Source organism: Trichosurus vulpecula, chromosome 3 (assembly GCF_011100635.1).
Source record: "Trichosurus vulpecula isolate mTriVul1 chromosome 3, mTriVul1.pri, whole genome shotgun sequence".
Lineage (NCBI taxonomy): Eukaryota > Metazoa > Chordata > Mammalia > Diprotodontia > Phalangeridae > Trichosurus > Trichosurus vulpecula.
Window position 1 is genome coordinate 22444652 of NC_050575.1, and position 15609 is coordinate 22460260.

Here is a 15609-nt window from a genome sequence, read left to right on the forward strand (position 1 = left end):
AAGGTCAGTTTAATTTGAGGTTTCAGTTTTGCTCCTCACAAAATTAGCTTATTAACCATCTCAAATAAGAATCAATGATTATATCCAAGTTTAAGGCTTATGATTAAGAATAACACAGTAAAAATCAAGCTTAAAAAAGTAATTTTTAACCCTTATTTTGAAATCCTGAGAGATACCTGTTCATAATTCCAGATACATCAACATCATTCATGAAACATTCTATGTTCATAGGGAGGTCTGAAGCGTTTGCACTCATCAATTTCTTGAGCTTTTCACACTCCTGAGAAAGTCGCAACAACGCACGAATTTTGGACTTGATGTCTAGTTTGTATTTCTTCCCAAATTCTTCACAGAAGTGATTTACTAACATTTCATCAAATTTTCTACCTCCCAATGTTGGATCAAATGCAGTGGCAAGAACCTAAGGAAGAATATGATAAAATGACTCCAATTAGCCATCAAGTGAAAAATGTGTTGTTATTAATAAGCATCAATTTTTCACATTGACATACTGCTTTAATGTTGGCAAAATATTTTCTTTACAGAGACACCATGAAGAAGGGAGATTATCTGCTTAAGTTAGTATCCAAAGAGGGTAAAAACAAAAATTAGAAAAAAACAAACTCAATGTCTTTAAATAACAGGTTCAATTTTCTAAATAAAAGGATGCCTAGCCCTATTAATACCAGACATTCTAAGAATCTCAGTGCTGTCTAAGCCTTGGAAGCTTACAGCACCTCTAGCTTCTCCAAACTTCCCATCTCCACTGATTGACAAGGGGCTAAAATACCCCTTGACACAGGTGACTGGATGCCTTTGCTCTTTTCAGTACTCCTTTTCCTAAAGGTTTAATACTTGAAAAAGCATTATGAAATTGGATTTAAATAATTATTTACATTTGAGTACATTATACATATTAATTTTATCATATAAAATGTACTGGGTACGTATAAAATTTACTGGTCACTTAAGGTGTGTCATTTTCTTTTTGTCTATTTATTGCTCTATGTCCACATGCACATTTCTTTCCCTTTTATATAAGTTGTTAGTATGTAAGCTATTCTTACCTTCCTGCTCCCCTTTTCCTCACATTTTTATAGAACTTTTAATAAACACTTATATCCCCAAGCTTATCTATCGCAGAATCAAAGAATTTCAGAGCTTAAAGGAACTTAAGAGTCCACTGAGTGCAACCCAGACTTGAAAAACAATTCCCTCTAAACAGAGTAAGTGTGAACACAGCTGTTTCTGAAGAACTCTTCATCATGAACAGTCACCTCCAGAAGGCAGCCCACCCATTCACAGAATCATAGAATAATCTGGAAGCACTCTCATTTTACAGAGGTAAAGTAACTTTCACCCCAAGATCAGAAAGGCAGTAAGATTCCAATGTAAGATTTGAATACAGGTCCACTAATTCCAAATCCAGTTATCTTTTTCACTTAACCACACTGTTCTTCTACAATACACTATGGAAAGGCTGTTTTTGTTTGAATCAAGCTTAAATTTAACCTTTGTTTACCCCAGTGCTCCCTGAACAAAAAGAACTACATAATCCTCCTTCAACATGACCACCCTTCCAAAACTCAAACACTGTTATCAGTCCTGACTCCTCGTACCACCCCCCAAAATCTCTTTTCCAGGTTTAATAGCCTCAGTTCCTTAAACTGGTCTCATGACAAGGAATCAAGGCCCTCCACTGCCCTGGCTTCTCATTTCCTTATGGCTTTCCAGTATATCAACCCTCCTAAAAGGCAAGAGCTAGAACTGAACACAGAACTGCAAGACTGCATAACCATTACCCAATTCCTTATTCCTGAAATCTATGCCTCCCTGAACATAGTTCAGGTTTGCATTAAGTTGTTTTTTCTTTTTGGGGTGTGGGTTGCCACATTACTGCGCTACCCTATAATGATCTTGACTTTTGCCCCAATGAAGCTCCTAGATCTTTTTCAGACAAACTACTATCTAACCATGCCTCCCTTCATCTTATACTTACGAAGTAAAATTTTTGAGCCCAAGAGTAAAGATGTTACATTTATCACTACTGAATATCATCTTCCCAGAATGAAATCATTGTCGCAGCCTGACTAGATTTTCAGAGATATATCGTATCAGCTATCCCTCCCATTTTCAAATATCTGAGAAGGATGGCATCTATGTTATTATCCAAGTCACCGATAAAAATAATAAATGCTATACCAAAAAACTAGGTAAAGCATACCTATAGAGCACTCCTGTAATACGTCAGTTTTGCAATCTTGTTTTTAAAAAAAGAAATCAAGTTAGACTGGCATCACTTGTTTTTGCTGAAGCCAAGCTTGTTTTCTGATTACCACTTCCTTTTCTAGCTGCCAACCATCTTTTAATAGAACATTTTAGAATTTTGACAGGGAGTGAAGTTACTCACTGTAATTTGCAGGCTCCACACTCTTCCCTTTTCCAAAAATCAGAACAACTAATGCCTGACCTTCTTTTCTTTAGCCCTAAGATTTTTTTTACTTGCCACAATCTTTCAAAGAGTGACTCAGCAAAATCTGCCAGTTCTGGAATAGTATAATTAAATTACACTATATTCCCATTACGTTGGCACACTATGATTTAGCCATCCTTTCCCCAACTACAGGACACTTCAGGTTCCAGGTTTTTGCAATAACAATGTCACTATAAGTGTTTTACTATAAACCTTTTTTCTCTGATAATACTCTCCAAGTAAATTCCCTCAGTAAGAAGATTACTGGGGCAAGGTTGTTTTTAAAATAACTTAAGCGGTTTTCTACCAAATTTTTTTTTTTTGGAAAATATATGCAGCAGCATACGGCTTTACTTGTTTTACCACAGGCCTGCAAAGCACTGAATTATGGCATTTAAACTAGTTTAGCCTTTTTGATGGGTGTAAGCAACTTACTGGCGGATTTTTAGCCTGCATGCCAAGACGGTTTACAGGATGTGGCTGCTACACACACTCCAGCTTCTTGGAGCCACAGATGAGATTTGGATGAAGGTGGACACCAAAGGTGGACAAGAAGCCCCTCCTAGAACACCCCACACACCTCATGGTGTCAAGGCAGTCTTAGTGTGAAAAAAGAGTGAGAATCTACCCATCAGTTAGAGGGAATCCTTGTAAGCACTGAGCATGGTCTGGGGAAGACCAACCCATAGACTTGAGGTATAATTTGCCACTGAGGAGGGGATGAACATGCAGGACCTACATGCAGGTCCTGTCTTTGCCAGGCCCTACCTATCAGTTGTGGGACAGGAAAGATAGAAGGCTCTTTTTGGGGTTTAGAAGTAGCTGAGCAAAATGCCGTAATAGATTTTTTCTTCTTTCCCTCTGTTTTTAAAAGGTCATATGGGTTTTTTGGGTTTGCCTTTTAAAGCCAGGGTCCTTTGTTTCTTATTATTTCACTGTCTTACTATGATTTGAACTACAGAGAGATTAACAGGTATAAGTTTACAATTAAAGAGGCAAAGTGTACAACTCAGATGCCACTGCTACTAAGTTATTACCTAAATAAGTATTGCTACTTAAATGTGCTAAGTTCTGAAAGTTTTACTTCTTTAATTATCATTTTTTTGTTGGATCACAGTCAGTAAACATTTATAAAGCACATTCTACACTGTGCTAAGTGCTGAGTATGCAAAAAGAAGCAAAAGACAGTCCCTGCCTGCCAAGGAGCTCACAATCTAATGGAGACAACATGCAAACAAATATATACAAAGCAAGCTACATACAGGATAAACAGGAAATAATTAACGGAGGAAAAGCAATGGAATTAAGAGAGGTTGGGGAAGGCTTCTTGTAGAAGGTGGGATTTTATTTTCAACTTAAAAGGAAGTCAGTAGTTAGAATGGAGAAGGGAGGGTGTTTCAAGGCATGGGAGATGGCAAGACAGAATGCCTGCAGCGGAGAGATGGAGTATCTTGTTTGGATCGAGGAATACATGTCAGGGAGTAAGGCATAAGAGTACCAGACAGGCAGGAGAGGCACTAGGCTATGAAGGGTTCTGAATGCTAAACAAAGCTTTTTTTATTTGCTCCTAGAGGCAATAGGGAGCCACTGGAGTTTGAGTAGGGGGATCAATGTGGTCAAGCACGTTCTAGGAAAATCATTACAAACAATTTTTAGGCAATCATGCAAACAAATCCTGGTACCTAATCTTTCCTACTTAACAAAAACAAAAGGCTCCAATCACTTTTCAGATTAGCAAGAACAATAAAACCTTTAAGTTCTGCAAAGTGCTTTACATGTTATCTTGTCCTGACAACTCTCGATGCAGATGCTATTATCAGCCCCATTTTATAGATGAAGAAACTGAGGTTGAGAGAAAAGTGACTAATTCAAGGTCATACAGCTAGTAAGTATCTGAGGCTGAATTCTGAACTCAAATCTTCCCGACTCCAGGCTGCAACTCTTTACAGTGAGGATTAATGTGAGCATTATATTCAGCGTGAACATGTAGCAGAGTCTTGGGGTACACACACAGCTAGGTGAAATGTGAATGATGATCTAACAAAGACTGAGAAAAAAAGGACATGTGGGGAGGAGAGAACCAAGAGACTCTCTAAAGAGAACCTGTTTATAAGTGTCAAATGGAGCACAGAGCTCAGGAAGGATGAGAATCATTGGTAACTGCAAAAAAACAGCTTGACTTGAGTGATGGAAATCAGAAGCCGTAAAGATTACAATAGGCTAAGGTAGAAAAAGAAAGAAGACGAAGGGTAGGCATTGAATTTAGAGAACTTTTTCTAGGAATTTGGCTCTGGAAAAGGAATAAAGATAAAAGAGAAGAGGTGAGTGATAAGGTCAATTTTCCTCCTAAGAAAGGGGAAAACATAAGTATGTCTGTTGGAGCAAGGAAAGAGCCTGTGGACTAAGAGAAAATGAAGATAAGACAAATAAGATAAGACAGGAGAGAGAATGAAGAAAAGAGAGGAAAGAAACTTATGATAAAAGAGGAAAAAAGGGAGAGATTCAAGATGAGAGAGGAGACAGATGATTTCAGGGGAGACAGCAGGGAATGAAAGGTCAATCTAAAAGGGATGGCCCCAGACAGAAAGAAAATGCAAGAAAGAAAGACAGAATGGAGGATGATGTAAGGAATTTTAAGATACAGAGCAGTAGCCATTATCAGGCACAACAGCCAATATTTCCATAGTACCAAAGAATTTTACATATATCATCTCATTTGGTATCTGGTATATCTCAATAACCCTGGGAGGTGTTATTATCATCTCCATTTTGCAAATGATAAAACTAAGGTTCAAAGAACTTAACTGGGAATAAGAAGGAAAGGAATAAGCACTTATATAGCACGTACTTTGTGCCAAGTGCTGAACTAAAAGCTTTTACATACATTATCTCATTTGATCCTCACTACAACCCACTGTACTGCCAGCTGCCTCTACAGTTAACTGATTTGTCCAAAACCAAGTCTAATCAACACCAGAGACAGAATGAGAATTCAGACATTCCTGAGTCCAAGTCCAATGTTGTATCCACAATGCCAACATGCCTTTAGTACCTATATTAAATTTTACAAGACTTATAAGAACAACACCCTATGATGATACTATACCACTTTAGCACACAAATCATAAAACCCTAAAGCCAATTTTAATTAGTGGGTACAAATAATTTAGAAACTACTAGCTTATCTCAAAATCCATTTCCTCCCCCACCCAAATACCGCAATCACATTACCCTGATAGAAAAGGGATATTTACTTTGAGTTTTCCTTTGTTGAATGCACACACAGACACCTGATAGGCAGAATGTCCCATGTCAACAAACACAACATTTCTTGGTTTCTCTTCCATGGTGGGCAGATCTTGTTTATAGATTCCATATGCAAGGGCAACTGGAAAGAAGAGAAAATGTTCTAAGTTTATTATAACATCATTCAATGACAGGGAACATTTCACAACAATAAAATTAGAGGCATTAAAATGGATTTTCTATATTCAAATTACATTTAAATGGGAACTCTGTGAGATATAAAGGAAAAATATAGCACTTACATTTTATATTTAAGAGAAATACTTTCTTACATAGTTGAAATTCGACTTAAAAGAGAGCTGGCCTTGAACTTAACTAGTTATGTGACCAAAGGCAAGTTACTATCCTTTCAGCTTCAGGTGCCTTACGTGTTAAATGCAGATACTAAAAGTATTAACAAACAGGGTTATCTTGAGGAAAATGCGGCGTAAGCCTTAGAACACTATCCATAAATGCAAATGCCTTGAGGCTCTCCACAAGAGGCTGGAAAATGTGAATTACAACAGTTACTCCTAAAAAGCAGTTCCTTAAAATCTGTGCAGGTGTACATGACTTTTGCTTCTTGAAGCATCAGAAGCCAAAATCAGAACCCTTTCTAGTGTCACTACCAAACTGTCATTTTTGTTTTGTGATACCCTCATTATGTTCTTCCCCTTCCTTCTCCAATGCCTTCACCTGGGAATCCTGACCCCAAGCTATCCCTGTTCCTTCTACTCCCTCCTCCCTAGCCCAGCTACCTGTCAAGCTCTCCTGAGGCCCTCCCTACCCAGCTCCTCTGCTACAGAGAGCCTACATTAGAGAAGAAACAATTACTTAACCAAACAACGGTTTTCACGGACATTCTGGGTTTTAAATTTTCTCCCCTTCCCCAAGACAGTGCACAATCTGATACAGGCTCTCTATATACATTCCTATTAGATACATTTTCACATTAGTCATGATGTAAAGAAGAATTAGAACCAACGGAAAGACCCACAAGAAAGAAGAAACAAAACAATAAAAGAAAAGGAGCAAATAGTATGCTTCCATCTGCATTTAGATTCCGAAGTTCTTTCTCTGGATGTGAACAGCATTTTCTATCATGAGTCTTTTGGAGTTGTCTTAGATCTTTGCATTGCTGAGAAGAGCTAAGTCTATCAGAGTCAGTCACTGAACTGTATGGCTGTCACTGTGTACAGTGTTCTCCTGGTTCTGCTCATTTCACTCAGCATCAGTTCATATAAGTCTTTCCAGGTTTTTCTGAAGTCTGCTTGCTTATCATTTCTTATTACACAATAGTATTCTATTACATTCATATACCACAACTTGTCCAGCCATTCCCCAACTGATGGACACCCCCTCAATTTCCAATTCTTTGCCACCATATAAATTCAATTAAATTTTCTAAAACCAAAACAATAAACTGTTAATACAAGCAAAAAAATAGATTTTTTTTTATCATTAGGATTTCGATGTGTTTACAAATAATGAAGTTTCAAGAATCCCACTTTTATATCAAGGTACTCACACCAAAGCTCTAAGAGTCCATTTTTTTTACATGGTTTCACTGATAGAAGGAAGCTCTTCCTGAGGACACTCCTCCTACCGATCTAAGGGAGTCAATTGCTCTAAAACCTTAGTCTTGTCGTTTAGGGCGCTGAGAAGTTGAATGACCAGCCCAGAATCACACAATATATAAGAGGCAGACTTGAGCCCAGGTCTTCTAGATTCCAAAGTCAGCTCTATCTGCTAATGCCACAAGTGAATTGAATCACAGAAGGCAGCCTGTTATTATTAATAGGGTTGGACTTGAAGTTATGGGACCACTCTGTATCCCACTGCAAGGCATTTAGTAACTATGTAACCAAGGACAAGTTATAACCTCATAAAGCCTCAATTTACTTATGAATAAAATGGAAATATTAGTGCTCAAACTGTCCACACCACACAAAACCATTGTAAGGAGAGCACTTTGCAAATCTTAAAGCACTATAAACACTATATAAATGTAACTTACTACTTACTTCCTACAAGTAGTTTAACTAAGACAAAAAAATGGTTAGATGTGCTATTCGACAATTATCAATCAGAATATTTCATATCTTAACTTGCTTTTATTGTTACTAACCTACAGTTTCACCAAAACTCCAGATGAAATATGTCCTGTTCTATTTATTTTGTTACAGGTAACCTGATACACTGCTTCATGAATTAGCCAGAATGCCAAAAAAGCTTGAAGCCTTCCAAATAAAATTACACCAGTCTGTATGGTAAATCACTTCATAACTGGTGTATGAAAGTAGAAGCAAGAGAGAAGGAATGTGACTGAAGAAAAAGTAGCAACAAGGAAAAACAAGTTCACATCACTGATTCAGTCAAAAGAAAAACTTAAATGTTCGAACACATCCAGCCCACTTCCTATGCCTTCTACACCTATAGAATTGTGTAACTCAGACATTATTCCCAAAATCAAAACAAAAACAAAGCTAAAAATTGATTGTCTTTTGTGATAAAATTATGACCCAATTTGGCAAACCCTAGGCATTATACAATGCTTATGAGGTTAAATTATGCTTGATGTGGTCTATTCTGTAAGACAGGAATGCAGACTAATATAAACCAATGCCAGAAATATCTGCACAGCATTCTTACCCAACTAAGCAGAATACTCCAATTAATAAAGATTTTTACTATGCTCTAGTTCAAAAATTTGTAGTTTAGCAGGATGCCTTGAAAATGCGAACAATGCCAGCTTTAATACTAAAAACACACAAACATATCATCTTTATCATCATTCAAGTCATAGGTATTTTTTGTTGTCTTTAACAGTGCTGTTCCTGTGCTTTGTGTTGTAAGTTTAAAGCAAGTACGAAAATAACTCCTCACCTCAACTAACTAGAGAGATAAGACACATGCCAATTAATATGAAGGGCCAAAGGTGGCAGAGTGAATGGTAAAAATTTAAGTTCAAAAAAAGCCTGGATCATTCATAGCTGGAATATTTAGAATATGTCTCCAGGAAAAGATGAAGCCTGAGCTGAAACCAAGGATCTGGAAGACTTAAGACAGGAAAGGAAAGCATTCCAAACAGAGGAAACAAAACAAAATAGTAGTTTCATCATCTAATGACTTTATTTACATTAGATAGTCGAGTCATGCATTCCCTTTTACCTGCAGTAGTTTCATTCATCAATCGCAGACAATTAAGACCAGCAATCTGTGTTGCATCCAGCACTGATCTTCTCTCAGCATCTGTATAGAAGCAAGGGACCTACAAAAGATATTAAAATTATAACAAGAAGGAAAATCCTTGCACTTGCTTAAATGAGATAAAATATATTGCTTTGTAAACCTTAGAGCACTCTATAAATGCTGGTTATTATTATTGTTACTGGGCTCAAACTTCAATGCCATATCATAAATATAACCATATGCCTTCCAGCTCTAACAGCCCAAATGATTTTTCATACAATCCACGCACTTTATTCTGTAGAAGTGGTTCTCTGAAAACATCAGAACAAAAAAGCCTGAAGCCTGGCACAGTGCCTCTCCACCCCCAGGTGAGAAGAGCCCAAATTTAGCATAAAGTTCATAGTGAAGAAACAGACTGGGAAAATGAGCAAACGACAACAAAAAAGGAACCTGACAGGTGGCAGGGAAGATAAGACCAAGACGGAAACTTAGAAGATAATAATGTGAAAACAGCTACAAGCAAAACCTCACAGAAAAATGCCATTTGGAAACAAGGTCACCAAAAATTCCTGGCAGAGCAAAAATTGGGAAAAGAAATGAGTGATGCAAGAAAATTTTGAAAGTAGAACTCTCAAAAGAGACACAAAAAATGCTTAAGAAAATGATACCTTAAAAAATGGACTTGGCCTAATGGTAAAAGAAGCACAAAAATTCAATGAAGAAAAGAACTCCTTAAAAAGCAGGAATAAAGTGCTGGGTTCTAACTAATTCCAGTTCTGTCATTAGTCAGCTATTAGGCAAATTACTTCAACTCTCTGGACCTTGGTTTTCCCTATCAATAAAGCAAGGAAGCTGGACTAATTTTTGGCATCCTCTTCTAAGCTTTTATATCCTTAGGGGTCTATTATTTAATTTCACTTGTAAGCATCAGCTTTCAAACAAATGCTTCTTTATAATGAATCCCTGTTAACTTACTGAAACTACACAGTCAACAACAGGTTTCTTCAGGGCATTTTCTGCAGTTTCCTTTAGTTTGGACAAGAGCATTCCTGTGACCTGCTCAGTGGTAAAATTCCGCTCTTCCTCCATATATGTTACCTACAAGAAAAAATTCAGAAGTCAAAAATATCAAAGAAACCAAATTTATCATTTCATAGGTAAATCAAGTGTGCATTCATTCCATCTATTCAATAAATCTTGGGTTTTAGCACCTATGAACAAGTGTACTAGGGCTGGTGATTTTAACATTGTCAACAAACAACTAATATGGGAAAGAAATAATTTTGCTTAGAAAAAACCTTGGAAATAAACAATTTGTGATTTGTCTTCAAAGATCCTTGCTCATCTCCTGTTAACCCCTATGTGCATGGCAGTAAGACTTGGGATCACTAAGAAAACGGAAACTTTAAGGGATAAATAGGAAAGACTATGGGATTATTACCCACTACTTCCAAGTTTTAAAAATCAGAAACGAATTAATTGCAATCCTGCTTTCCCAATACTTCCAAGGTTTTTCCAATAATGGGGCGGGGAGGGTGTGTGTGGAAAGATCAAGAATTTCTAAAACAAAAAATAATGTATTCCAATGCTAATTTCTAAAACAAAAAATAACTTATTCCATTGCTTCATGGAAGTCAGCCTGGATTTAAAAAGGCCAAGACAGTGAAGCAAGTCCTACCAAATCCAATCACATCCTTCTGTTATCACCACCTTACATAAATTTAGAAAGGCTCATCACCACAAGGTTGGCCAACTGGTGGGAAGTGTAATGGATACAGAAAATCAGGAAAGGTTTATGTTAAGGTATAAACAATTTATAACCTTCATCAATAGAGGCAGTATATTCACTGGAAAATGTCTTCTTTTAAATAAAGTACTGCCAAGGGAGGCTCAACAAAGTTTGGGAAGCTACAATCTGGATGGCCTGGAGTCGGACATATAGATTGCTTTCATCACAGCATTCCATAAATGAAGAGCAATACATCTGTTTAACCTACCAGCGGCACTATTTCAGGACTACTGGATTGCCAGGCACGTACACCATTCTGACTAATGTTCTTATGTGTAACTTAACAGGATCTATTAACAGCATGAGCTTCTCAAAAGGCAGATGTGGATAACAAAAAACTTTCTAGCAGGTAAAGCTATTCAAAAGTGGAAAAGGCTAACTTGGGAGTGAAAAGGTTCCCCTTAAGTATGTCTCCAAGCAAAAGTTAGCTGAGTATTTGCTGGAGATGTTATAAAATGGATTCCAGTACCAGTACCAGTCAGACCAAATGGCTTCTTAGATCCTTTTAAACTCTGATATTCTGTGAAATTTTTCTCTCAGGTGAAGAGAACTATTTATTTAGAACTATTTATTTACTATTTATTCAGTTTCATTTTTATCTTTTGCATTCCTGCTCATTTCTAACAAGTCTCTTACCATTTAGTAGGCATTTAAATGCTTACTGAGTGATTTCCACCTTTTAACTATAAATGTTACAACCTTCTCTTTCAACACTCACTACTCTGCAAAGGCTCATCCATGGCTTTTACCATCACCTGTACATAGGTCATCCATATATCTAAGTTTCTTTAGCTACCCAGACAATAAATGAAATGCCCAAAACTAAAACCAAAATTGAATTTTTCCATTAAAAGTTAGTCTCTCTTTTCAATGAACAATTACACGGTCAGCAAGTGGCATCGCTGGTCAATACTCCTCTTACTCATCCCATGTAGTCACTAAGCCAAGTAATCAAAGTCCTCTTTCTCCCTCCAAAACAAATTTGCCATTTTCTCCTTCCTTTCCATGGGAATTACCTTAATCTAGAGATCCTTCACTATTTCTGCGATAGCCTAACTGGCTTATCTGACTCTAGGGTGTACCTACTTTATGACACACAGAACACAGAAGTTGCAAAGAAAAGTCTTACTGCTATTATCCTGCCAGCTGTTCCCTATCAAATGTAAATATTCAAGTTGAGGACTCATCCTCCAGGAATTCTTCCTCACAAAGAGGCTATCTTCTATTTCTTTTGCATCCCCAAACAGCTCATACAGGTCTGACCACATATTAGATGAACATAACACTATGTCAATGATTCTCTGAAAACCAGCTAGCTACCAAACAGGTAGCTATATAGGTTAAGAGGATACAGTGGGAAGTCAAATAGCTCAGTTTAATTTTCACTTACTCTACAAGTTACTCAATATTAATCACCGTCTATCCTACACCAAATTTAAAAATTGATTCAATTTGCTTTAAACAAAAAAACTTAGTCCTACAGAATGCCTTTCCCATCCTAGTTTTAATTCTGGGATATGAAATACACATATAATCTCAAAGGACTGTTCCTTATGAACAAATAAAATACATTTTGTATCAATATATGCTATACGGGATCCATAATTTTATCATAAAATACTGTCTTAAGTTTACCTTGATACCAGCTGAACCTGTTGGTAACTGCACAACTTCATATGCAAGATGAGACTTCTCTTCTTGAACAAATGGATCTGAGAATGCTCTGCCATGAAATCTCTTAAAACCTTGGACTGTATTCTTTGCATTTGAAATAACCTAAAAGAAACAAAGAATTAAACAATGAGGACTGGCTACTGATAAATATCAAAGAAACAAAACTATATGACCTCAATTTTCTGTCATTCCTTTGAGTAAGAAAAAAACTGGCAACTCAAAATCTTAAAAAAATGAATGCTGAAAACTATCTTCACATGTAATTGGAAAAAATATTACTAAGTGGGGAAAAAAAAACTTTCCCTCAAATCTGTGGTGTTTCATTATTGTAGCTTTCTTTGATAAAATTCTCTGTTGTAGAATCTGCAATTCATTCATTGTTGCAACAGTTCCTTAGAATTGTTAGTCTCATTGCACTTTATTTTAATGGACTTTAATATAATTTCATTAAATTATGATCAGTAAAAAAAAAAAAAAAAAACCTATCCTTATTAAAGCTTTAGTTTCCTAGAGGGTTCTACTGAAAATGATCCTAGAGACTTATCTTTAATCTTTCATTTTATAGGTAAAGAAAATGAATCCCATAGGGTGATGAAAGGACTTGCACAACTAGTTCTGCAAAGTTCTAGTTTAGTTTTCTTTCTCCAACATATTCAACATTCCTTAATAATTTTTTTTCAATTCTACTTCAACCTTTAATAAACATGAACAAAATAGCTATAAATTGCAAAGATTATACTTTTAAAAAGTCTTCTGAATACAGAATTAACTTCACACAACATTGGATACCTGAGAGTCTCTATTATGAGTTACATGGTCTTCATTACCTCTACCAGGAGGGTTATTCTTCCATGCTAACTTGGAAGGAAATAATAGGGAATCCTTAAAGGGATTATAGTTGTCCAGGGAAAGGAGTGAGAGGAAAAACTTCTACCTGGCTTTTAGCTGCAGCTCCAATTGAACGATTCTTAGGACCAAAAGAAACACAAGCCCTAGAAAAAAAAAACATTAAGACATTTTTAGAAAAACTTTTGGAATGTACAGTATAATAAAATTGCCACAGACCAAACCTTGTTGCAAAGGGCATTACAATAGAAATACTAGGACAAAAGTATTCCAAGTCCTAAGGAAAGGTATTTATTTCCAGCTATACTTAATGAAGGCAAAATTTCAGAATAAAGTGATGATACATTATAATGGGATGCCATACATTTCATCCAAAATAGTAAAGGGAGGGAGAGGGTAAGGACCCTTTTTCAAAAAGAAACAACTTATAACCACTGTATAGTTCAGACACAGAAAGTTCCATGTAACTAAATTTTCCTAGCTATCAGTAGCATACTTGTTTCCAGTGCCCCTATTCTTCAGATACATAACTTCTCTCTGTCACACCTCCTGGGTGCATCCTGCAAGGGCTGGGGACAGCAGGGATTTGGTTTTCTAATTCCCTATTCCACTTGTTCTATTAAATCACCATCTCCCAGTAGCTTTCAACTAGATTCACACGCTTCTTTTGCTAGGGGTAAATCAAGAGCAAACTTAAAGTGCTACAAAGTCTAAGGAGTCAATGGTCACATAAAACCAAGTGTGTATAACTGTCAAGCCTAGTACTAGGGCTGAATGAATGAAAAATCATTTAAGTGCTCACCATGTGCCAAGTACTATATTAAGTGCCAGAGATACAACAAAAAGCAAGATAGTCTCTGCTCTCAAGGAGCCCACATTCTATAGAGACTACAGTAGATTTCAATTACAAATCAGATGGAAAAAGATGACTTTAAGGGTACAAAGCATATGGCAATGCATTTATAATACAACCAACACTATGCTCAAGACACCGTGCTAAGTACAATTATTGTCTCATTTGATCCTCATGGTAACTTTGTGAAGTAGGTGCTATCATTGTCCCCATTTTATACATGAGGAAAAGAAAAGCAAACAGTGGTTAAGTGACTTGGCCTTCTGAATATGCGAGGCTGGATTTAACCTCAGCTCTGACACTCTATATGGACTATACTACTCAGCATCTGTATTAACTATATTTGTTTCTGATGTTGAACCACTTGACGCCGCCAAAGATTTTTCTGGTTTTTCAGTGGCTGTAGTCAAGTTGGTTATTGTTTGGGCATTTTCAGGGGCATCAGACTCTCCTTGACCACATCTGGGGTTTTCCATCTTCTCCTCCAACTCATTTTACTGAGGCAAAGAGTGATTTGCCCAAGGTTATACAGCTAGTTAGTGTCTGAGGCCACATTCAAACTCAAGAGGATGAGTCTTCCTGACTCCAGGTCCAGCACTCTACCCACTGTACCACCCAGCAGCCCAGTGAGTTTAACTTACTTCCATATACAATTTACTAGCATGTTACCAAGATACATCTCACTTTCTTTTTTTTGTTGTTGTTTTCAAACTCAGAGCATACTAGGCAGAGTTGCCAAGTCCTCCTTTACAAAATATTCTCAAGTCAATGAAGAAACCTCACTGGCTTCTTTTCCTTTTCTTCTTCCCCTTTTCCAGGTTATGTACCAAGAACATGAGCATAACTCTTCCTACTATACTTGGCCCACCTTACAAGCCCACTCAAAAAATTGACAATACCATTAACCTTATAATTTTAAATTTCTTTAAATGATTGTCAATAAAAATTAAGAACCATAACAAAAATATTACTTCTATTATAAATGCAATGGTCCATTATCTCAGTGAGGTAAAACATTGTATTAGTAAGGACAGACAAGGTGTGAACTCATGGGTTTGATCCTAACGGACAAATATGCTCTGACAAAAGGAAGGGTGGCTCAGCCTGCAGAGGTCCTGAAGGAATACACAACTCTAAGATCACATATTTCTGCTTTCCAACACAACCCAGATACATTCTGTACATCAAACAACAAAACTTAAAGACACATGAAAAGAAAATTACTATACACAGAGTGTACCCTAAGCAAGTTTCTTGGTGGGGGGGGGGGGGGGGAGAGAATAAAAACAGTTGATATTGACATATTTTTAAAGTTTATAAAGCATCCTTATATACATTGTTTAACTGGATCCTAACATCCCTATAAATGGATACTATACTATCCCTATAAATGGATACAACTCCCATCTTACAAATGAGGAAACAAAAAAAATACAACTCATTCAGGGTGGCACAGCTGGTTATGTTAGGGGTGAGACTCAGACCCAGGTGCTTCCT

General features: G+C 36.8%; 1 protein-coding gene across 1 annotated transcript in view; it reads right to left on the bottom strand.

The window, feature by feature from the left end:
• Positions 1-15609, bottom strand: part of HSPA4 (heat shock protein family A (Hsp70) member 4) — a 42009-nt gene that overhangs the window by 16808 nt on the left and 9592 nt on the right. The window contains exons 2-7 of the mRNA XM_036748492.1: positions 13348-13405; positions 12375-12515; positions 9926-10048; positions 8930-9029; positions 5728-5861; positions 177-421 (exon numbers count right to left, since the gene is read on the bottom strand). Of these exons, the coding sequence (XP_036604387.1) occupies positions 177-421; positions 5728-5861; positions 8930-9029; positions 9926-10048; positions 12375-12515; positions 13348-13405 (801 nt within the window). The remainder of the gene's footprint in view (positions 1-176; positions 422-5727; positions 5862-8929; positions 9030-9925; positions 10049-12374; positions 12516-13347; positions 13406-15609) is intronic.